The sequence below is a fragment of the Balaenoptera musculus genome, chromosome 11, assembly GCF_009873245.2.
Source record: "Balaenoptera musculus isolate JJ_BM4_2016_0621 chromosome 11, mBalMus1.pri.v3, whole genome shotgun sequence".
Lineage (NCBI taxonomy): Eukaryota > Metazoa > Chordata > Mammalia > Artiodactyla > Balaenopteridae > Balaenoptera > Balaenoptera musculus.
The window spans coordinates 96,292,040-96,315,504 of record NC_045795.1 but is presented as its reverse complement, the minus strand read 5'-3'; the positions used below and the strand labels follow the sequence as shown (position 1 = coordinate 96,315,504).

Here is a 23,465-nt window from a genome sequence, read left to right as displayed (position 1 = left end):
GTGCTAGGCAAACTAACCGATGGGCCAGATCAGAGCCCAGAAACAAAGCCCCCACAAATGGGAACACAGTATATGGCAGTGGTGCATTACAGATTAGGGGAAAGGATAGCCTGTTTAGTAAATGGATCTGATTCCACTGGTTGCTTGTCCATTTCTTATTATTTTTTAGGAACTGGTTTAAACACACACACACACACTTTTTTTTCCATATGGAATAAAATTAGACCTCCACCTTAGTTCCCAAAAATATATTCTAGATGGATTAAAGTGCTAAAGGTAAAAAACAAAACTTTAAAAAATTTTGGAAGAAAATGTAGAAGATTCTATTTAAAACCTTGGCGAGTAGGGCTTCCCCGGTGGCGCAGTGGTTGAGAATCTGCCTGCCAATGCAGGGGACACGGGTTCGAGCCCTGGTCTGGGAAGATCCCACATGCCGCGGAGCAACTAGGCCCGTGAGCCACAACTACTGAGCCTGTGCGTCTGGAGCCTGTGCTCCACAACAAGAGAGGCCACGATGGTGAGAGGCCCGCGCACCGCGATGAGGAGTGGCCCCCGCTTGCCGCAACGAGAGAAAGCCCTCGCACAGAAACAAAGACCCAATGCAGCCATAAATAAATAAAAATTAAAAAACAAACAAACAAACAAACAAACAAACAAAAACAATTAAAAAAAAAGTTAATGATAACTTTAAAAAAAAAAAAAAAAACCTTGGCGAGTAGGAAAAGGTTGCTTAAACATAAAACATAAAACAAAAAAGCACACACCATAAAGGAAAATATTGATAAATTCCATTATATAAAAATTTTAAAAATCTTCTATACAACAACAACTGCAACAAATAAATAAGGGGAAGATACAGACCAGGCAAGGAAAAGATATTTGGCATGCATAGAATTAATAAAAGGTTAGTAACCTGAATATAAAAATCAGCTCCCACAAATAAATTGGAAAAGGGCAAACAACCCAATAGGAACATGGGTAAAAGATATAAATAAGTCACAGAAAATGAAATTTAAATGGTTAAAAATATAAGAAAAGATGCTCATACTTACAGGTAATCAGGAGAAGGTAAAATAAAAGAAAATGAGACGCAGTTTGACTCGCATTAGATTGGTCAAACAATCCCAAGTGCTGGCAAGAATGTGGAGCAGCAGGGCCACTTGTGTCCTCCTAATAAACATGTAAATTGGTTCAGCCCCTTCGGAGAACACTGGGAGTGTCTTGTGACAGAGAAGGAAGAGGTACATACCCTGTATCCCAGCAGTTCCACTTCTAAGTACAAGCTAAGATATTCTAGCATATCTGCACACACACACAACCTTATGCAAGGAGGTTTTCTGCAATAGTGTTTGTAGTAAAGAAACAAAGAGAAATCACCTCAATGGCCATCATGGAGGGACTGGTTAAATAAGCTATGGATAGTCACATGATGAACTATTATACCATCATTTAGATGGAGGAAGTAGATCTACATAAAGCAATGTGTATAAAAGTTGAAAACACAATGCTGGGTGAAGAAAGCAAGGTACGCTATACTATTTTTATAAATTTAAAACACAAACAGTTCATATTGTTTGTATTCTTAGATACCTGTCTGAAACAGAGCTATACAAAGGTGGACTGGGTAAGAATACACACCAGCTTCACAAGAGTTATTGAGGGATGAGGGAAGAAGGAAGGAGACAACGCTTCAGTGCTCTCTGTAACATTTTGCTTCCTAAGAGTGATTTTGAAGCAAAAATGGCAAAATCTTAATGGTTATCTAATTTGGGTGGCATATTCATGGGTGTTTGTTATCGTTCTCTCTACTCTTCTGTGTGTTTTAAATACTGGAGTGCTGAAATTAAGTGGTGGGGGGGGAAGGTAGGTTGGAGACAGATCAAAGGGGCCTTGGGTGTCAGAGTGAGAAGCTGGGCTTTATTTTTTAGACAAAGAAGAACCACTGAAGGTTCTTGAGTAGGGGTGTTGTGGCCAGAGCCAAGTTTAAGGATGACTGATTTGGTGTATTTGATGGCTTTGAAAAGAGAGTTGCTGGACTCAGTTGTTATACATATACACTAATATACAAGTTAGTGGTGGAAGGTGACAGGGGCCTGGATCAGGGAGGTTGATATGGAAATAGAAAGGAATGAGTGGATAGGTGGATGGGTAGGTTCCTGGGTAGATGGGTGGATGAGTGGATGGGTGGATGGGTGAATGGGTGGGAAGGTGTTGGATACATAGGTACAGACATTTTTGAAAGGCCAGTACAATCCTCTATTACATCCTATTCACAAACAATGCAAACAAAATAGAAGATCAGATCATAAAATGACAAGGAGGTTAGAGAGATATCTCAGGTCAGTTATTCAGCAGGAATAAGTGATCAATAATGTTTTGAATCCAGCAGATAAGCCTGACAACATCCATATTCACCTTGAAGAGAATGTAGAGGGGGAGAAAACAGCTCAAAACTGAGGTGCTTCTGGTTTTTGTAGCTATTGGTTTTTCAGGAAGACGGATTTGTCACACTCCTTAGGATACAGAGACTCTCACCGTCCCCTGAGCCTATTGATGCTTATCTGTGAGAGATTCATGTCCCCCCACTCTTGCCAAAAAAAGAAAAAAACCAGGGACATAGGAAAGATTATTCCTGAGTGTGTTCTGCTTTCACGGAGACTCAGCCCAGCAGTCCACGCTGTGTCCTTCTGCCTTGGCCTGGAAGCCAGGGGGTGGGGTCAGGACGTGGTCACAGAAAACAGGAGATTCTACAGAACAGCACTGGGTACTGTCTGTGGTCTGATATTGACAGTGACCTAAAGTAGAGCCTTTTAAATATCAGCATGCTTCTTATGGTAAGGCAGAGGAATATCCGTTTTATAATTATTTTGGAATGTTTGGGGAAAATAATTCTAAAGGCACATAGAGTCATAGCTCTCCCAGCAACAGGGTGGAAGCAACAGAGTGGAACTGTTGAGAGAATCACATTTACTAGCTCTGTGATCTTGAGGAAATTACTCACCCTCCCTGAGCCTCTGTGTCCTAATCTTTAAAGTGGGGTTACAGTGGGGTTATATCCCATAAAGGGCTGATATTAGGCTTACGTGAGGTATTGTCAGTAAAGCAGTTATCATTGGGCCTGGTACATGCTAAGAGATCAAAGAAACGATAGCTATTATTGTTGTTATTTTCTTTAATGATAAGTATTATTGGTAGTAATATCGATAGTGCTAAGCATTACTATTAACGATAAGTATTATATGAATAATAATATTTAGTATTATTAGAAGACATCCAGAAACTCCTAGCCTGACCTTATCAGGTCACTTGGTCACGCCATTCCAAGGTATCCTCAGACCTGTTATTTTAAACATTTCTGAAAATGAAGGCTTTCAGCACAAACAGGGTCCCAGAGAGATGCTGGGAGGAATTAGGGGGGGAAGAGGGTGACAGACACGACATTAGGCTTTTTGCCTTAGCCTGCTGCTGGCCTCCTGGGAGGCACTAGTGGGGTCCACTTCTGCCGAGGACGTTTGATGAATGGTCGCAGGGCCTCCTGTTTCCTTGCTGCCCGATAGCCCAGCCCCGGTGTTCCAGCTCCTTGCGAAAACAAGTAGATGACGACATTTGGAGTTGCAGCCACAGGAGACAGAAATTAGTTTGGGGAGGGGAGGAAAGAAGGGAGGTGTCCAGGAGCAGGGAAAGGAAGAAGGTGGGGGGAGGCGGAAGAGTAACAAGTGTCTAGATGGAAGGTGGGCAGAGTGTAGGCTGAGGATGATGTTAGGAGGCAAGGGGTAGGGACGTGCCAGAGCGCTGGCAGCCCAGTTACTGGCAAGCTAGGACACGGCCCGGAGAATGTCAGCCAGTTAGCTGTCCAAGTGGCTGTGTTCAGGGATAAACTGACCTTCCAGGACAGCGTTGGAGAAGCCCCATCCCTCCAAGACACGCCCCTCAAGCCTTTGCTTTGGAAATAAAAACGCAATCTCTTTGGGAGATGGCCAGTGCTTACATATATCGTTTATTTAAATGGGGAACATCTGTGGGTCTCCAGTTTTGTTATTTGATGAGAAAATAAGCTGAAGCAGTGGATTAGCACTAAAAGAGACAGAGTTTTTGTTTTTACTTTGTTTGTATATTTGTTTCCCATTATTTCCTTGGAACCCCAGAACTAGGAAAACCATGGAATGTTCCCAAAGGGGGAAAACTGGACATGAGAACATCAAGCAAAGAGAAAAGGGAGGCAGGTGTTGCTGACTCAGCGCCTGATGAGATGAAAGAGGGGGTGGTTGGAGTTGAGGAAGGTTCCACCTTACTCTCTGCCTTAAAGTTTTGTAAGGGTTGTTTCGAATGGTCTCCTCTGGAGAAGTGAGAGGGAGTCTTGTCATTAAAACCCAGAATTTTAATGTTTTCTAGACGTGCAGAATGACCAGCGCCACATTTGAGTTAGCTTGAGGGAGACAGAAACATACCCTTTGCAAAGAGAACTTTTCAAATACAGCTCATGAAGTCCTAGGATTTGTAGTAACAGTTCTGAGGGTTTCCCCTTAATAGCGAGATTAGCCCTGCATTGAAAACCAAATTCAGCCATCCACAGCAGGACTTTTGGTGAAGACATTGATTTCACTCAGGAACGTTGTGTCAAAAAATTTTTGTTATATGGTGCCATCTTGACATGAATGTACAGGATTTGGTTTTGTCTTGTGTTTTGCGGAAAAGCGAGAGTCAAAGGTGGCCCCCTTTTACCCTCTCCATTCACTGCCTCTGCGTATTGGTTAGCTCACGCACAGGCAGTATGGAGTTCCTTTTGTGCGCAAGTCTTCGTGAACAGCACTCTGAGAAGCCAGAGTTCCAGCCTTTAAGGGGCTTATGCTCTCTCTAGTTGGTTGAAAATTGGTCCTTTTGCAGAAACTGTTTGAAAGCTGGTGCTTGGTAGAGGGTTTTCAGAAGGCTGTCTCACCCTGTGGTTATTTTGGTGTCTTCATGCTAAAATAAGCGGAGTGCATCAGTATTATTTCACATGAGCAAAGGTGGAAATTCACGGGATTCTGTAAGCTGGAAAAGTCCAGAGATAAATCTTAGCATCACTAGATCAGGACAGAAATGCTGTTGTCAAGGCCCTGACTCTCCTTGTGGTGGGTAGCTTGAGACCCCTGATGTCCTTGCTTGGTGACCCCAGAGGAGAGATGATCTGAGAGTATGGTTCTTAGAAAGCTGCAGGGAAAATTTTTGTTGGCTCAGCCTGGAATACATTTCCATCTCTGACCCAGTCACTAGACACAAGGCGCCAGAGCACTCTGGTCAGGCTGGGTCCCGTGCTGGATGGACCATCTGGTGTGATCAGACAAGCAAGGGTGAGTGCCACCTGTATCTCATCTTTTGTTATCAGAACAAGGAAGAAGGGAGAATCCAGAGATGGCCATCATGGCCGATTTAGTCCTAGCAGGTCAGGTGGGCCAAGAAGGACCAGGCCAAGGAGAACTCGACCTGCCTGCAAGTGAGGGTAAGGCCCGAGGATGCAGATTTTTGCACAAGTGGTGAGAAAGCACATCGGATGGGCTGGTGGCGTCCAGAGGGTATACCCTCCTTTGCAGCCTGGACTTGTGGCCTGGACTCATCTCTGTGACAGCATTGCAGTGGCTTCTCTTCACCTGTGTGCCCGCATCTCGTCTAGGCCCTGGGGAAACAGGCCACAGAAGGTCCTTATGAGTGCCAGCTGTGGGGTTAGAACAACCAAAAGTTGAATCCTGGCTCTTCCACTTCCTAGCTGTACAGCCTGGGGCAAGTTGCTTAACCCTTATGAGCCACCTGCCCTCATCTGCCAGGCGGGCATAATAATAGTACCTGCCTTAAAGGTTTCCATTAGATAATGTATGGAGGTGACTTTGGACAGTGTTTACCAATGGAATGTGCTCCAGAAATGCTGGCTGCAGCTGATGGAGCAGGGACCAGATCTCACTCAGCTTTGTGTCATTAGTGCCTCGTGGAGGCTCATATCTAGTAGGCCATTCAATAAATGCTGGTGTAAATCGAATCAAAGCCAGGTGAGGAACTGGCCACAGAGCTACAGGAAGAGGTAGTGCAGGCAGGAGGATGGGTTCAGGGGCGTGGGTTCTATGCAGACAGTGGTTTCTGGGTCCACGGGGGAGCCAGGAGGTTCAGCCTCAGGAACCAGGCTCTTCAGTGGCTCTCAAAGGTTGGCATGTGAGAAGGGCACTTGTATAAAGATCCTCTCACACGTTCGGGTTTGGCAGGTCTGGGATGGCTGCCTTGATGAGCAGCAGGGCATACAGACGGCTGCCCCCGGTGAGACCCCACTGGTTTCTGGGTCATAAACTCAAAGGGATGGGTGAAGGGAGATGCTGTGGCCAACTGGAGAGCACAGCCCCATCCGAGGGGCCGCCCTGCTCCAAGTCGGGGCTCAGCCTCACTAGATCTTCTAGTTTTTCAAGAGAAGCTGAAAATCTGGACTTGTAATGGCAATTCCTGATTTTTAAATGCTGGAAAGAGTCAGATTTTCTGAAAACACTGAATGGCCAAATAAAACGCATCTGTAGGCCAGAGAAGCTGCCACTTGGAGCCCTAAGTCTAGGGCAGCGGTTCCACCCAGGACGATTTTGTCCCCTAGGGAACATTTGGCAATGCTTGGAGATCATTTTTGTTGTCACAGCTTGCGGTGGGGTAGGGGATGCTCCTGGCATCTAGAGGTGACAGGCCAGGAATGCTGCTAAGCGTCTTGTAATGCCCAGGACTGCCCCCACCCCCATCCGAGTGATCTGGTTCTCAGGGGAGTTTGACTGTCCTTAGCCATGGGCAAAAAAAGAAGCCGGGCCGGGGCCACCTGCCACCCGATTTTACAGATTTTAGGGTCAGAGAGACAGGGCTTTGTCCTTCCAACCCCAAGGAACCAGGGCTGAACCCTTCTTGGCCCAGTGTAATCATATTCTACAGTCTGCACACTTCCTGTGCTTGAAGGAAGCAACCCACCACCCCAACCTCTGCAGGCATGAAAGCCATGCGAGAAATGCAGACAGTGCGAATACACTGCCGCTGGGGTCCCCAAGGGCTGGGTGTGGTGTCTGCTGGGGATGGTCAGGGTTTTAGCCTCCCGTTCGTGATGGAATGTTTGGTTTGGGTTCAGTAGTTTCTGGAACTGTAGTTGAGACTCTTTCCCTTCCCAACAAAACCCAACCATAAAAAATAAAATGCCTTTAGTCCTTTGAAGTTCTATTGGCTGAGCACTCACTGTGGCCAGCCCTGCCCGGGCTTGGTGCTGAGGGGGAGAGAGCAGAGACTGAGGCAGGTTCCCTCTGGTGACTTACAGCGCCTCCATCCAATCCACCCTCGTCTACCGCAGCTTCATCTTCCTGAAGAAGCACAGTCTGCCATCAGACTCTGCTGCTCAAAAACCTTCAGCGGCTCCCAGGTGCACTCTGACTGAAGCCTGCACTCCGCTAGCCTCCGTGATCTGGCCCAACCTGCCTTCCAAGCGTATCTTCTGCTCTTCTGTTGCTGTGCTTCTCTCTCAGCAAACCACATTTCCCCCTATTCCCGGCCTCCGTGCCTTTGCTCAGGCTGTGCCTCCTGTCTAGAATGCCATCTCTGGCCATCCGTGCAAGGTCAGGTGGCTCCGGTGGTGCTCCCTCCAGCCTCTTCATCCCTGCTTCCCACATCGCCTCCTCTTTCACTCTTTTGCAGCCTTTTCTGCCTCATGCCTTAGAATTATTTGGTACTTGACCCTTGATCCCACCAAACTGGGAAGAGTTAATAAAAAATTCAACTTTGAATTCCCTTTTCTGGGCAACTTCCTAGCCTTGCCCCTGGCATCCAGTGGGTATTGATTCAGCCTGTACCACTGTTTCCCAAGCTCTTTGCCTGTGCCTGGTATGATACCAGTGCTGTCATGTGCGTCATCTTTTTTCATCCTTACAGGGACTTCATGACACTTGTGACATCGTCCCACTTTTACAGATAAGGAAACTAAGTCTTAGAGGAACTGTCACTTGATTCATTCATAGGTTCACTCAACAAACATACTTAATGAACACCCACTATGCGACAGGCTCTACAGCTTGCCGGGAAGAGTGGGGAAGTGAGACATTGCAGATTGGGTACCCCGGGAAGCTGACTCTGAGGCCTGAATTTAACATCTTAGCAGAATGATTAGGGAGTGTACTTGGGATCCACCCCCTAGGGAGGGCGGGGGAGGAAGCAGAGTGAAGCCAAGCTATAGTGCAAGCAGGCTTACTTAAGGTCTTAGCCAGCCCTACGGGGAGTTGTAAAGGGAGCACAACCCTTTAGAGCTGTCCAGGTTGAGATAGGAGAGACCGGCCTCTATGCCCCACATAGATCCATCTTTGGATGAGGTGTCAGTCTTTGGAGGGCTTGTCACCACATCGTCTGATGCCATCCCTGAAGCTTTCTCTTAGCTGGGGGCTGTCTGCTGCCAGCCGTCCCAGCAGCTGGGGGATATGAGCGTCTACCACCGGACAGAAAGTCTCTTTGCCCTCATGGGGTTTACCTTCAAGTGGGGGAAACAAATGACAAATGAATAAACAAGTAAACAAGCAAGATCACTGCACCTCCCTTTATAAATGCAAAGAAGGACAGTAACGGGCACTCAATTTACAGGCGAGGAAGAGAAGATGCTGAGAGGTAAAATGGTTTAAAGTCCTGTCTCCAATCCCGGTCTCTGTGGCTCTGAAATTTAGCCCTCTCCACCCCATAACCAGGCCTCTGCCAGTTGCATGGAGCCTTGAAAGTCAAGCTAAAGAGCTGGGTCTTGATCCCGTAGGCACTGAGGCAGCCTTAGAGGGACACAGTAAAATGCGTTTCTAGGAAGTGACATTGGGATGGGCGTGCAGAATCGGGGACCAGAGTCAGGACTTTGTTGAGGGGCAGCTTCACGAATCTGGGTCCTACAATGATGACATTGCTTGCTCTGGGACTGGTGATGGGAAATGCATCCATTAGGTTGCTTTGGGCTGCCAATGACAGAAAACCCAGCTTTAAGTAGCTTAACTAGTAAATCCACAGAAGTAGAAGTTCACCGGGAGGCAGGCTGTGGATTCAGTTCAACCAGGTTCTCTGGAGGTCATTAGCAGCTAGGGTTCTCGTTCTGCCACCCAAGGCTGCTTCCTCTCCTGGTCCTAAGAGGCCTGCTGGTAGCCACTGGGGCTCCATGCTTTTTTGCTAGCACTCAGTAGGAAAGCTAAAATTCCCCTCAACCTTCTAAGTCCTCTTCCATGCAGTTGTCATATACTCACCCCCAGACTAACAGCACATACAGAATCTACCATCTTGAGTCGGGATGCGGGTCAGCGATGTCCTGGAAAGAATTTGGCTGGAGGGATGAAAGCAGGGCCAAATTCACGGCTCTGTTAGGAAGCAGGAAGGGCAAGAATGGATAGTGGGGAGGGAACGGGTATTGCCTGCTGCGGAAAACAAAGGACTGGGCGGTTCGAAGGCAGGGTGCAGTGACAGGTTGGATTGAGGATGGGGGATTTTTTAAAAAAGTGTCAAATATAGCTCCAAATTTCCAGTTGCCATGTCTGGGAAGATATTATCCCGTTGACTGAACTTGAGGAGATGGAGGGAAAGTCACAACTTTGTTTTGGATAATTTGAATTTGATGTGATGAGGCGCCATCCAAACTGTACTGTTTTGCAACAGCTGAAGATATGGGTCTTTGAGGTCATGCAGGACAGAGCCCAGGAAGGGGCTGTGGAGAGGATGACATGGCTGCCGGTCACCGAGAAGTGGGAGCTGAAGTCAGCAGTGCGTGGGGAGCCGGCTGGGGCTGAGCTGAGGAGGCCGGACTCTTCCGAGCAGAGGTGCTTCTAGAAATTTATCTGACAGGGGTCCCTGCCCATGTGCATGGTGACAGAGTACAGTGATGTTCACTGCCTCATTGTTTGGAATATTAAGAGACTGGAGACAACCTGCTAGTTAATTAGTTACGATGCATCTGGTGTATGGAACCCCAAGCAGCTACTAGAAAAAGAGAATGCAAGAGCTACATGTCCTGTCAAGGAACAATCTCTCAGTTATATTGTTAGGTGGACAAAAGCAAGAAACAAAGGCTTGTATAGAATACTTTCATTTGTGTTAAAAAAAACCCCACACTATCCAACTGTATGTGTGTATATTCATCGACTGTTTCTGGAAGGTATCAGAAGAGACTTAATAGCACTTGCGTCTGGGTGGGGTTCTGGGAGCCCAGGACACTTACTTTTCACTTTTTACCTTACTGACTGTTAGAGTTCCTTTAACCGTGTGCATTTATTACCTATCAAAAAAGTTGGATCATAAAAACAAATATGTGAGAAACTGAATCTTGGGTGTCAGAGATGTTGGCCAGACCGAGGACCAAGAGGAGGCCGTTGGAGGGTGTCAGAGAGTCCGAGGCAAATGTCAGGGGGAGGGGCCACAGGTGAGACTGAGGTACCGGCTGAGACTCAGGGAGAATGGAAGGAGATGGGGACAGCTCCTTGGGCTCATCGAGCACCTCTGTAGATGCCCAGGATGCGACCGAAGATTCTCCCGGAGCTCTGCACAGAAAGTTCTGCCGAGATTCTACTGTGCTTTTGGATTGGGTCCCCTTGCTTTAGTCGCCAGAGCTGGAGGGAGGTCTAAACAGATCTCTGGAATTGCCCTGGAGTTCTTGCTATCTCTTAGGAGATCTAAGAGATCTCCTGTAGGGTCTGCCTTCACACGGGTGATTCTTGGCTATCCAGGCCCAGAAGCTGAGAGGAAGGCAGTGGGCCAGGAGAAGAGCCTGGAAAGGCATCATGTCTGGTACTGAGCCTTCCTCAGCGACCTCAGAGTCTGGGGGCTCTGACCTTACTCTGGGTCAGAGTAAGGCCAGTCAGCCGCTGGCCATGCTTGAGGCTGAGGGAGCTGAGAGAGAGGACAGGGTGACTCAGCTGTCAGGGGCCAAGAGCAGGCCTCCCACTGTCAGTACAGAAGTTTCATATGATGGCCTGGGCGAACAGGGAGAGCATTTCCCCTCCCCCCAAATAATAATAATAACACAGTCATCCCTCCATATGGGGGGGATTGGCTCCAGGACCCCACCCCCCGCCCCGTGGGTACCAAAATCCAACGATGCTCAAGTCCCTTGTATAAAATGGCATAGTATTTGCATATAATTATGCACATTCTCCCATGTACTTTAAATCATCTCTAGATTACTTATAATACCTAATACAGTGTAAATACTATGTTAATAGTTACAAATACAATGTAAATGCTATATGTAAATAGTTGGCAGTAGAGTACAGGGAAAATTCAAGTTTGGTTTTTGGAACTCTCTGGAATTTTTTTTCAAATATTTTCTATCTGCTGTTGGTTGAATCCTTGGCTGCAGAACACATGGATATGGAGGGATGACTGTAATAATAATAATAATACGCAAAATAACAGAATCCTGGAATCTTCAGGCTGGAGGGAACCTGGAGATAATTTGTCCATTGTTTTCTGACTCATGTCCCTCAATATACTAAATATGTATGTCACTTCGTTGTTTGGATTGAGGTCAGCTAAACTTGCACCCTACAGCCCCAAAGTCCATGCATGTGAGGGCATGAAAGCCTCTGAAAAGTTCTGCAGTAAGAAAACCCGCCTCATCTTGTTCAAGGAGCTTTTTAAAGTTTTTTATTTTATAGTTGTGATAACTTAGGTTCCAAGGCCATGTGACTAGTCGGCAGTGCAGCCAGGCAAGAACGCAGACCCCCTGCCTCAAGCGCCAGTGGGCTGTCTGTTTACCTGAGCTGCTCACTGAATTGAGAGGCTAGATCATTATTTCTCAAACTGGGTTCTTTGGAACCCCAGTCTCATGCGATGTTAATGAGTATTGAGCTAGGGACACACACTTTAGTCACATCAGCTGAAGACACCCAGAATTACAGAAAGCTGAACAGGTTGATTGGCTGTGGGGCTTCTCAGAATCTTTAATATGGTGTCTCTGTGAATCATCAAGGTAGGGAGGGGATGTGTAGGGTTCCCCAACTTATATGGCCCAGGAATTCCTGTTGTAAGGAGCCTCTCTCTGTGGATTTGTTTTGTGGATGTGAGTTGAGGTATTCAGGTCTGGGTCAATGAAGTTTATGTTGTTTTCTGTACCCCTTCCCACCCCACCCCAAGCATTGCTGCCCTTTCTGCGTTGAAGAGGGAGTTGGTCAGTGCAGCCAGCACCCTTCTGCTCTTCTGACGCTTGTTCTTCCATATTCCAGAGCAAGGAGATTGGCCTGCAGATGCACGAGGAGCTCCTGAAGGTCACCAATGAGCTCTACACGGTAAGTCTCGCTCAGGCTCTGCTGCTGTTTGGGATTGGGCCCCCTTTCTTCTGCGCCCAGCACAGGGGGGTGGCTGACCAGAGATCTGGGGTGACCCTGGGCCTTTTTGCTATGTCTTTTGCCTGAGTGACAGTGGGTCATCACGATGGGATGTAATGACTTACAGCCCCAGCTTCTGATTCAGTACATTTGGGGAGGGGCCCCGGGCATGTTTAATCTGTAAAAGTTCACAGAGATCCAGATTACCTGTCAGCTGTGGGAATGTATTACCTCCCAAACCTGAAGCCGCAAAGCTGGAGTGGGGAGAGCGTGGGTCAGGTAGGACAGGCTGAAGCTGAGGCCCGCTCCTTACTGACTGTGGGACCTGAGGCGGGCATGTAGCTCGTCTGGGTCTCAGTATTCTCATCTGCAAAATGGAGCACTCTTCTGAGGGTCACGTGAGGGGCAGAGGGTAGGGGTTGGGGGGTGGATGAGCATGCCTCACTGTCTCAGGGGAATAATTTCAGAACATCACAATTTGGCCCAGAACTGACCTTGTTCCCTGCTTGGAGGCAAGATCTAACTGGGTTTGGGATGGGTGTTAGAATCTAACACCCCACTCAGAAGGTGAGTGGATGGGGAACACAAGCACACTGGTTATCGTGAGGGAAGTTACAGCCTGTGCTTTGAGGAGCCATGGGCTTCCATGGGGAGGAGTGAGGAGAGGCCCAGTGACAGCCTGGGGGAGCAGGGTGGGCAGGCCCAGCAGACAGAACTACAGGCCCACCACCCCTAAGGCAATCAGGCCAGAGAAAAACTGTTATGTTTTAAGTATGTGGAGATTCCTTATAAAGCTTCTCATTCAAAGGGGAGGATTCTGCTGCTAAAATTATATTTGAAAATCTCTGGTATGAGGGGAAGAAGAGCAGGTTGTGAGAGGCCCCTCTCTTTGGTATTGTTATCTTTCTAAGTCCATGTTCTGTGTAACCAGCAGGTGGTAGACCTCTCAGGGGCCAAGAGCCTTTGCCCAAGAGCCTGTACTTCAGGTTGGAAGTCCTGCCTCAGACTCCAACCAGCTATGGGACTTTGGGCCAGGCATTCGATCTTCTGGGCCTCAGTCTCCCAATCAGTAAAATGGGGGTGAGAGTTCCTAGAGATTAATCTATAAAAGTTGAAACGCACATTTCTGTGATTCCAAGTTAAGGAGAAAAACTCGCACCCTGACAGTTTTTTAATGGACTGTTGCTTAGGGTAAAGGAAGCACTGCTGCTGGAGAAAACATATGACTTTGAGTCAGATGGGACTGTGGGGAAATCACCTTGTGGTTTACAGCACAGACTCTGGAGCTGGAGACCTGGATTCAAATACAGTTGATAAATAGAAATAATAATACCTGCTTTTTACACCCCCTTGTGAGAATTAAAGGGGATCAGATATGTAAGCACGCCCAGGACAAAGAGGACCAAGAGGCGCAGCATATCAGAAGTTCCCATGGTCCCATCACCACTGCTATCTCCACCTCCCTGGCGAGTGTGAAGTGGACCGTGTTCCCGCTTTAGCACCCGGTGGAGAAGCCGGGTGGTAAAGGGGCAAGGCGGGGAACCAGATGAGATGTTTCTCCTCAGAATTCTGCAGAGGGTTTGTTCCCCCGTTGAGGACCTTTTCATGTTCCTCAGGCACTTCACCTCCACAGTGTTCCAGCAACTGGGTCCACATCTGGGACCCCAGCCACTCCCACCCAGGTCTCTAAGCTTTCCTCTGGGCTCCAGCTGGGCTCCCCTCCTGGCTGCTCTCCGTTCACCCCAAATTTCTCCCCCGTTGGCTCGTTTACCCCTGTAGATCCCCTGGCCTACAGCCGCCCTCTTTCCTCCTCTGCTTGTCTGAGTCATACTCAGTTTTCAAACCCACACCAAACTCCACCACCTTAAGCAAGCCGTCACCTCTGGGCCTCAAATTCCTTTGGCGTCTTTAAAAACCCCTTATGTTATCTTGAATGTCTCCACCCTATCTCTTCTGTTGGCATGTACACTCCCTGGAGTCGGATCTTGGTGAGAAGCACTGCGCTTAGGGCCCAAGGACTCAGTTTGAACCCAGCTGTTTTGTCTTGGGCAAGTCACTTCAGCTCTCAGTGAAATGTGTGGGCTGGCAATAGAAGCTTTCTCCAGTTTGTAGGCTGGATAGGGCAGGTGGGTCAGGGACCAGGAGGATGACGCTGGTGCCCACACACGGGTGTCCCTGCTGGCCACGGGGCAGGGTGGCTGGACAGAAGTGACACTGGCCTTAGACACGCAGGCCAGGCAGGCAGGCTGGTCCCTGCTTGCCATCTCCCAGCAGCCTGGCAATGGCCTTGGAGCTGGTGGGGGAGGAAGGGCCAGCCCCTTCCCACTCTCTCCTTTTGCCATGTGCTGCAGAAAAGTGAGAACACGGTGGTGCCAACAGCACCCCCTGCCCCCCACCAGGTCATTCGCTGCCTGCACTGAGTTTTCAGTAGTTGCCCAGAAATTCATTTAAATTCAGATATTTGGGGCTGTCTTCTGTGGACTTAGCACCACAGGAGGCATAGCAGCCGGCCGTGAACATTTCAAGAGTTGGTCTTTGAAGTGTCTTGTACATCCTTGGTGTTCCCAGGGTACTTGTTGAAGGAGGGAGGGAAGGATCTATGAATAAGTGAAAGAAACTGGTTTTGCCTGCAAGGAGTTTAGAATCTGCGCAGGGAAATGAGAGTAAACTTGTGAACTGATGATATCACCGCCTAAGACAGAGCCTAGCATGTGCTGGATACCTGGACTCGGAGGGAGGGCACCTAGACTGTGAGCCTGGGGGAGCTGAGCCAGGTTCTCTACAGCTGTCCCCGTAGGGCAGTGCTGGCACACAGTAGGCAATCAATACATATTCACTGAGTGAAGAAATGAGGGGTGGGCTTTGTGCATGTGCGAGAGATTGACTGAGGGTTCAGAAAAGGACTGGCCCCAGGCGGGCTACTGTGATCAAAGGTGAGTTCTGGGCCTGGTGCCTTTGGATGGGTAGGAATTAACAAAGCAGAGGGGGACAGAGGAAGAGAAAGGGAATTCTGAGCAGGAGAGACAACATAGGATCATGGCAGAGCAAACCGATTACAGAGGGAGGTGGGTTTGAATTCCTGCTGCACCACCTCCCAGCTTGGCCAAGTCAAATATCATCTTTGGACCTCAAAACAAGGATAATAATAACAACCATGGCCAGAATGTATCTCACACTGTATTAGATACTTTATACACATTATTTAACTGACACACATTTTACAGATAAAGAAACTGAGGCACAAAGAAGTAAAGCCTGGCTTAAGGCCTTTGTATCAGTTATCAACTGCTGCACAACAAGTTCTGTCAAAACTCAGTGGCTGAAAACGACAACCATTTTATTCGCTTGTGATTCTGTGGGTTGGTGATTTGGGCTGGGTTCAACTGGGGCCACTGATGTGGCTACAGTTTCCTGGCCATTCAAAAAAAGAGTCCCAAATAGGAAAACCCCAGTGGGGTTTCAAGCCTTTGTTTGTGTCACATTTGCTAATATCTCATTCCCCAAATCAAGTGACACAGCCAAGCCCAGAGCTGTGGGATGGAGAAGTAAACTGCTTGCAAAGTGACGATGCAAAGGGGCATCCCTGAGGCCATCGGTCAACTACTGTGGCCGTCTTTGCAAACAGTCCACCACAGCACCCAGTTGCTGAGGGTGCTCTGGACCCCAATCCCACGCTTCCTTGCTAGAGATTTGCTTTGAGCACTTTCTGGTTACCATGCCTCGTTATGCAAGACTTTAGATGCTCCCTCCTCCCCCATCCCCAGAGTCATGACCACAGGGACTAAAGAGGAAATGATGTAGAGAAAGGACTGTCCAGTCAGCCCCACGTTTTTTCTTTCAATGTTTTATAGAGGAGGTGGTACTGGGCATAATGATGATAGAGATGAATGCTTACTGCCACCCGTCTCCTACTTTAGGGAAGAGGCTTGTCTCCACCTGGGACAGGAAGGACACAGAGGAGACGGCAGGGCTGGGCATTTTGTAGGTTCATTTGTTCATTGGTTCATTCATTCATTCACTCAACAAGGTTTCCCTCTGCCCAGTCCTCATCACCTTGAGGTGCCCTCCTTTCTAAAACATGCCGGTGCTTACACACACACACCCTACACACGTCACACCTCACATATTTTTCCCTAAACTCCCATCAGCCTGACACAATATATAGCTCTTGATCATCATGTGTTGGCCTGAGAGGAAAGAAGGGCAGAGGGTGAGAATGTGGGCCAGTGTGCCAGTCTTTGCTCCAGAAGAAGCAAAACCAAAACAAAACGATAACAAAGCACTCTGTTTTCATTGTTCAGCTAAAAATACGTTCAGATTTTCAATATAGCTCTAGATCATGAAATGCACCTGTTGTGCTTTGCACTGACAAACATTGTAGCATCCGCCACCTGGCCCCTCCGCTGGGCTCAGTAGCCCTGCTCCAGGCTCTCCCAGGCAGGGCTGCTGGGCCTGTCTTCCAAGCCCAGCACTGCTAGTGGGGCCCCTGAGACTTGGTTCAGGGTGACGTGCAGGGGGCCTGAGGAGCATCCACACCAACTGCTGCTGGTGACAGGTAGACACCAGTTGGAGTAATGAATGGGCTCTACCTTTTACTTACTCCAGCTTTGACTTGATTGTGCACTGGGCTCGGGGGTATGAAATCAACTCTGGGCCCCCAGGCAAATTTTTGCAAAGGTGTCTCCCTCTTGATGACCACTCTCAGGGATGCAGTGGCGGAGAGAGCCTGAGACGGGGCCCAGCAACATGGGTTCTGGCCCCAGCTCCATCCCAGGCTCACTGTGTGTCTTCCTGGACCGACATCTGTCATCACTGAGGTATAAACACTGAGGTTTCATCATGTCACTGGGCTCTGTGCCATTTACTTAATAATTTTCTTTAAATTGACTCCTTTGTAAAAAAAACCTCTCCCAGTCATAATTAATTCATGGGTAGGCAGCCTTGTATACTGGAAAGAGCACAGGTTTTAGAGCCAGATGGACCTGGGTTCAAGGTCCTGTCACTTGTTACACCCTCTGAGCCTCAGCTCCCTAGAATATGGGAGTGTCACCACCTCATCTCTCTGGATTCTAAGAGTGAGTGGCATAGAGTATAGCACAGTGCCTGGTGAACGTCAGTGTTAAATCATTGTGTGTTTTATGAAAGGGTGAAGCATAAATATTTTTCATTTATACTTCTAAATCTTCCCTCTCTCCTCTACCCTACAATGCCACTAGGCCAGCCCGAGCTCTGAGAATATTTTGCCTAAAAAAGTTCAGCCACCTCCTGATTGCTCTCCGATCCTCCAGGCTTGCCGTCTATTACACATGTTACATACTTGAGCCAGAGAGACTTACCTTTTTAAAAAATTGTTGAATATTTAAAGTTAGAAATAGATAACGCATGCATTTTGTAAAAAAAACCGATAGTTAAACAGTACAAAAAGATACACAGTGAGAAGTATGTCTCCTGCTGCCCACCTCTCCCCCTCCTCCTGTACAAGCCCGGTTACTAGTTTCTAGTTCAGCTGGTGGCTCCTTGCAGAGATATTTAATTCATCACTAAGCATACATGGACACACATATCCCGCACAAGTGGCAACAACTGGGCCTACTGTTCTGCATCTTGCTTTTGTGGTTATGTTTTGGAGATTGTTTCATATCACTAATAATTAGAGCCTCCACTTTTATATGGTGCTTATCACGTGCTGGGCACTGGTCTAAATGCCCAGTGTCTGAATTCATTTCATCCTCGGTTCACTTTTGAGGTAGGTGGTAGTATTACCACCCCATTTTAGAGATGAGGGGTGCGAGGCACAGAGAGACTGGGTAGCCAGCCCAAGGTCACCCAGCGGGGGAGTGGTGGAGCCTGCTCCAAGTCTACTCCCAAAAGCTACTTACATAAATACATTCAACTATTGACATAAACATACACATATAAATTACTTATATATATTTATTTTGGAAGGAAATGATACTTCACATCAGCAAATGAAAAACAACTTGGTATAAATAGAAAGGTTCCATAAGCTAAATGAAGAAAAAACAGGGTTAATTCCTGCCAGTGCCTTCAAAGCAGGCATTAGACATGAGAGCACCAAACTGAGTTTTTCCTACCGATATACTCAGAAAGATTCCAAGAGAACTGAAAAGGTGTAACGCCTGAAATCACCTCACTAACACAAGTGGTTTCCGTCGCACACTTTGGGAAACAGTGACGCAGTGCCAGTTAGCTGGGCTCTGGTCCTCGATTTCCCCATCTGCGGGATGAAGGCACAAAGCTAGAGGAACTCTGAGGCTCCTCTCAGGCTTGTATCTTCCTGCCACGCCGCCCAGGGAGGGAGACTAGAGCACGTCTCTGACTCGGGGCAAGGCAGGCCCTGCTGGACTGTCACAGCTGCTGGCCAGGGCGTATGCCCAGTGTCATCTAGGGATGGCGGTGGTCCTAAGAAGAATGGGGGGAACAAGGTTTCCTTCTAGACAACCTCCTCCCCCTCCTCATCTCTCCTGCGTAGACATTCCTTCACTCACTCAGCAGACGTTTACTGATCATCAGTGTGTCGAGAGGATGGGATGTGGCTACGCCATGTGACAAGTGTCAGTGGGGATATGGACACGGTGTGAACGGAGAAGAGATGGCATTGGATTTGGAGCTGAATGACAATGGACTTTCCCGGGTGGAGAGCAAGGCAGAGAAGCAGGAAGCCGGGGTACGGGGAGTAGCCCCTGTTCAGCCGGTCAGTGTTTGTGAGTCAGGCACTAAGTGTGGCCAGTGGAGACCAGGATTGATCCTGGGTAGTGGGGAGGCTAGCGGGGAAGGAAGTCTGCCTTTTGGGACTCATTCAGTAGCAAGAGACGGAAAGCCAGGAAAACCTGACATATGTAAAAATGTCAATGTATTGAATCTCGGAGGCTGACACACTTGTTTCATTGTCTATCTCCCCAGTAGAGTGAGTAATCTGAGGGCAGAGGCCCTATCTGCCTTCCACGCAGTACTGTTGGCAGCACCTGGTATATTGTACCTGCACGTAATAAACTGTTCAATAAATATTTAATGATTGAAGGTGTAGCTGCTCCCCCCGCCAATACACTCACCAGATCAGAGGCAGCAGAACTGCGTCTCCTCCGTTTTATCCTAGTCCCTCCCTCACTTTTCCTTCTTCCTTCTGTCTTCCTTTCCTTTCCCTCCCTCCCCTCCACCCTCCCCTCCCTTATTTGGTGGTGTTTTCCTCTGCAGGAGGCTTCTCCCCTGTGGTGACAAAGTTGGCCCAAGTCCATCCCTCTTCCCCACCCTCCCCCATCCCCCCAAGCTCACTTCCTATCAGCTCAGCGCCCCCTAGTGGAAAGTGAACACTCCCTTCCTGGTGTTTCCAGCGGAGGCCCAGGGCTGTCTCTAATTGGCCTGGCTGGGGTCCCGTCACTGTGGCCAGATTAACATCATGCATACTGATAGGTCAGGCCTGGGTCTGCTGCCCCGCACCCAGGGATTGGAGGGTAGTGTCAGTTTCCCATGAACCACATGGACTGAGGATGGTGGAGCGGAATTTGGGGGATTTCCTCAAAGAAAATCAGGAAGATGTTCCAGAAGGAGGAGGACTGGATGATCCTAGGCAGAGAGAAACGACAGATGTCTGCTGAGGGGGAGGAGCTCAGGGAGGAGAAGAAAGTGGCTCCATTGGCTGGTTTGCAAACAAACACCTGATGTTCTTCTACCTGTAAGCTGTTCCTCAAACCTGTTTGGCTCCTGCTTCTACTGGGCTTAATGCTGACACTGCTTCCTTTGTCTGGAATAATCCATCCCCACCCCAGCCCCTGTTCACCCAGCTGATAGCTGCTCTTCCTTCAAGGTTCAGTTTAGATATCACTTCCTCAGGAAGCCTTCCTTTAGCACCCTGTACCCCCCTCATCATCGCACTTATCACACCCTGTGATAATCACTTGTATAACTGTCTGTGTCCCTACTAAGGTGTGTATTCTGTGAGGGCAGAGACCATATCTGTCTTCTACATTGTAGTGTTTCCTGTTATAGCACCGAGTGCAGTAACTAGCACATAATGAACTGTTCAATAAATATTAAATGATTGAAGGTGTAGCTGTTGCCCTACCCCCAAATATACTCACCAGAGCAAAGGCAATAGAATCTACCTCCCCTGTTTTATCCTGCCTCCATCCCATCCATCCACCCACCCACCCACTTAGCTATCCATCCATCCACCCACCCACCCACCCACCTATCCACCCACCCATTTATCCAGCCAGCCAGCCAGCTGTCGTTCACTCATTCATGCAAATATATATTGTTACTTGCTGGGTGCCAGTCTCTGCTCTTATACAGGGATTATGATCATGGACAAGGTCCTGGCCCTCATGGACTTTGCACTCTAGTTGGGTGAGACAGTTTATAAACGTGCAAAAGGAATAAGACAGTGATTATAAGTTCTACGGAGGACGTAGACCACACAGAGTGTGAGCGGTCAGACTGAAGTTTGGGTACTTCTCTTTTCCTTCAAGGGTGTCTTTGTCATGTCCTGGCCCAGGGTCTCACCTCATACACAACTGTTGTGTGGCCTAGGGATGGCCCTTCCTGTGGGCTGGAGGAAGTGTACATGGACTGCATTGTTGAGAACCCATTTTCTAAAAACTGATCCTTTTCCTGCCCCAGCATGTCCCTGTATTAATGCTGTTAACTTCCAGATTGCCTTTGCCTTCTTTTGCATGTAAATGCAGATCTGAAGAGCTGTACAGATAGTACTTTCCTGTTTTCATGATCTGAGAGTTTGGGAAGATGCAAAAGGCAAAGTGTACACAGCAAAGGCAGCATGATCACCAGAAAAGGCAATGTCCACAGCTTGGAAGGCCCGGCCATCTGGCTTGCTGTGTGACTTAGGCCACATGCTTGCTATTTCTGGGCCTTAGTTTCTTTCAATGACAGGTTAATACACCAAAGTTTCTGGAGGGCCTCTGAGAACCTATGAAACTGATTTGGGGCCAAGAATAGTGGTCTCACTTACATGTTCCTACGTAGTGCTTCTTAGCCTGTGCTGGACTTCTTCTGAAAGGCTCTCCCTGATAGGGTCTTGAGGGCTGGAAAGAGAACGCCCATCTGGCAGTAAGCTGGGTGGGTGCCTCTGAGGGCCCCTCCGGAGATCCCGGGTTGAAGACCAGGTCCCAGTGACTTGGCCTCAGCTGAGCTCCTGCATCCACTTCGGCTCCCTTCCCCGCCCCAGCACTGCTGTCAGCCCATCACTCTACAGTCACAGCTTACTGAGTTCTTTACTAGCCACCCCCCCTCTGGCCTTTGCCAGGCAGCACAGAGAGGTCAAGCCTCTGCCACAGTCATCCAGCAAGTGGTGGGAAGGTCAAGTTTCAAAACCGGGTCTCCTGAGTCCCTGTGGGGCAGAGGATCCTTTCATCCCTATTTCGTGGTTTCCTCTTTGGTAAAGCAGAGATGATATAGTCTGTGTCACAGGGTTTTTGTGAGAAATAAGTGAGTTAATATTTGTGAAGTGCTTAGAACTAGGCCCGGCGTGTAGTAAGTGGTCAGTAAGTGTTAGCTGCTATTGTTGTTATTATTGTTATCATGCTGCCTCCCAGGATTGGAGTAAACATTAATTGAAATGCTCCTTGGTGATAATGAAAAGAGAGGTTTGCAAACTCTGAAGTAATAGATAATTTTAAAATATTATTCATCTCCTGGACTGGCAATACTGAGCAGGCTGTTCTAGACTATTGCGCTAAGGGCCTTTCATCCTGAAGCCCATGTTTCAGGTAATTAAATAAAGGAAACATCTAGAGGATTCTGGGCATAAATAGTTAGACTCACTTCAGAGATGCCCCTAGGTAAACTCTTTTGTGGCAGCTGTCTGACGTAAGTGACACCAGGTGATCAAGTTCACCATTATTCTTGGGATCAGGAATTACCAGTTGGATCACATAGAGGGGGAGGAGCAAAGAAACCAGTGGTGTCTGTGAATGTGGAGGTGTAGAGGAAAGGTTCAAGAATGGGAAAGAGGCCCGGAGACAGCCTTCAGCCGGCTTCCTGACTCTGAGCTGCGTTATGTTCCAGGAGCCATGGCTTAAAGATGGTTGAAAGTAGGCAACTGCTTTGGTTATCTGTAAACCTGCAGTCATCCCTTCTGGCCACTAGATGTCGAGAACACATTGATCCAACACACTTTCTGGTCCATTGAGTTGTTTAGAAAGAAACTTAGAGGTATTGGCATAAGGAGTGGATGAAATCAGCAAGAAGAGCATCTCTAGAGGCTTTAGGGCAACTGCAGATGAGCAGAGATGGGTGGGATGCCGAGAAGAAGTCTTTCCACCAAGACCCAAGAAGAAAAGTTGATTGCAGTTTTTCATTTATTGTTTTGAAATGTGGGGAGGTTTTCAGGATGAAAGGAGGAAGAAACATGGTGTAGAATAATTTTTTTTCACATGAGCTAATGTTTTTTAGAGTTTGTGAGCATTTTCCTGAAGTCAAGTGAGTAAGTTCAAGATTTTCAAACCCTCAGCCCAAATCAGGGATGTCGATGGTGGTGGTGATGGTAGCAGCTAATGCTTACATGGCTTTTACTGTGTGGTTGGTATTGCTTTTAGCACCTTATAAAAAATTTAACTTACTGAGTCCTCACGAAAAACCTATGAGGTAGGTGCCATTATCATCTCCATTTTATAGATGAGGGAGCAGATGTCAGAGAGGTTATGTGACTTGCCCAAGGTCACACAGCTGGTAAGTGGCAGCATCAGGATTCAGCCCAGACATTTGGGCCAGAGGCCATATTCTTACCTGACATGCTCTACGATAGATGTTGCCCCCACTGACTCCTGACATATGACAAAGGGGACTTTCTTAACAACAGATCAATGCTGTGATTTCACAGTAAGAATCACAGAGGAAGTCCTCATTTAAAAGTCTCACTTCGCAGGACTTTAAATGACAGTGAATAAGGTTATAACATTGGCCAGTAATTCATTCTGAGTTCCTTGACTTAAAGGGCCTGGCTAGTCAGAAGCACATCCCATCCCGAGGCGGAAGCTTCTGCTCCATTAGCTGCTGTAATTATCCAAACAACAGGAGAAGAGGACCAACAAGGCTCAGGAACTATGAATCCCAGAAATTTCTTGTGTTTCTTAGCATAGAAAGATGGTCATAAACTTGATATTGCAAGGGGAAGTG

General features: G+C 47.8%; 1 protein-coding gene across 5 annotated transcripts in view; it reads left to right on the top strand.

Moving 5' to 3' along the window:
• SRGAP3 (SLIT-ROBO Rho GTPase activating protein 3) overlaps positions 1-23,465 on the top strand; it is a 259,624-nt gene that overhangs the window by 151,591 nt on the left and 84,568 nt on the right. For all 5 annotated transcript variants that reach the window (XM_036870420.1, XM_036870419.1, XM_036870418.1 and 2 more), the window contains exon 4: positions 12,210-12,272. In XM_036870420.1, the coding sequence (XP_036726315.1) occupies positions 12,210-12,272 (63 nt within the window). The remainder of the gene's footprint in view (positions 1-12,209; positions 12,273-23,465) is intronic.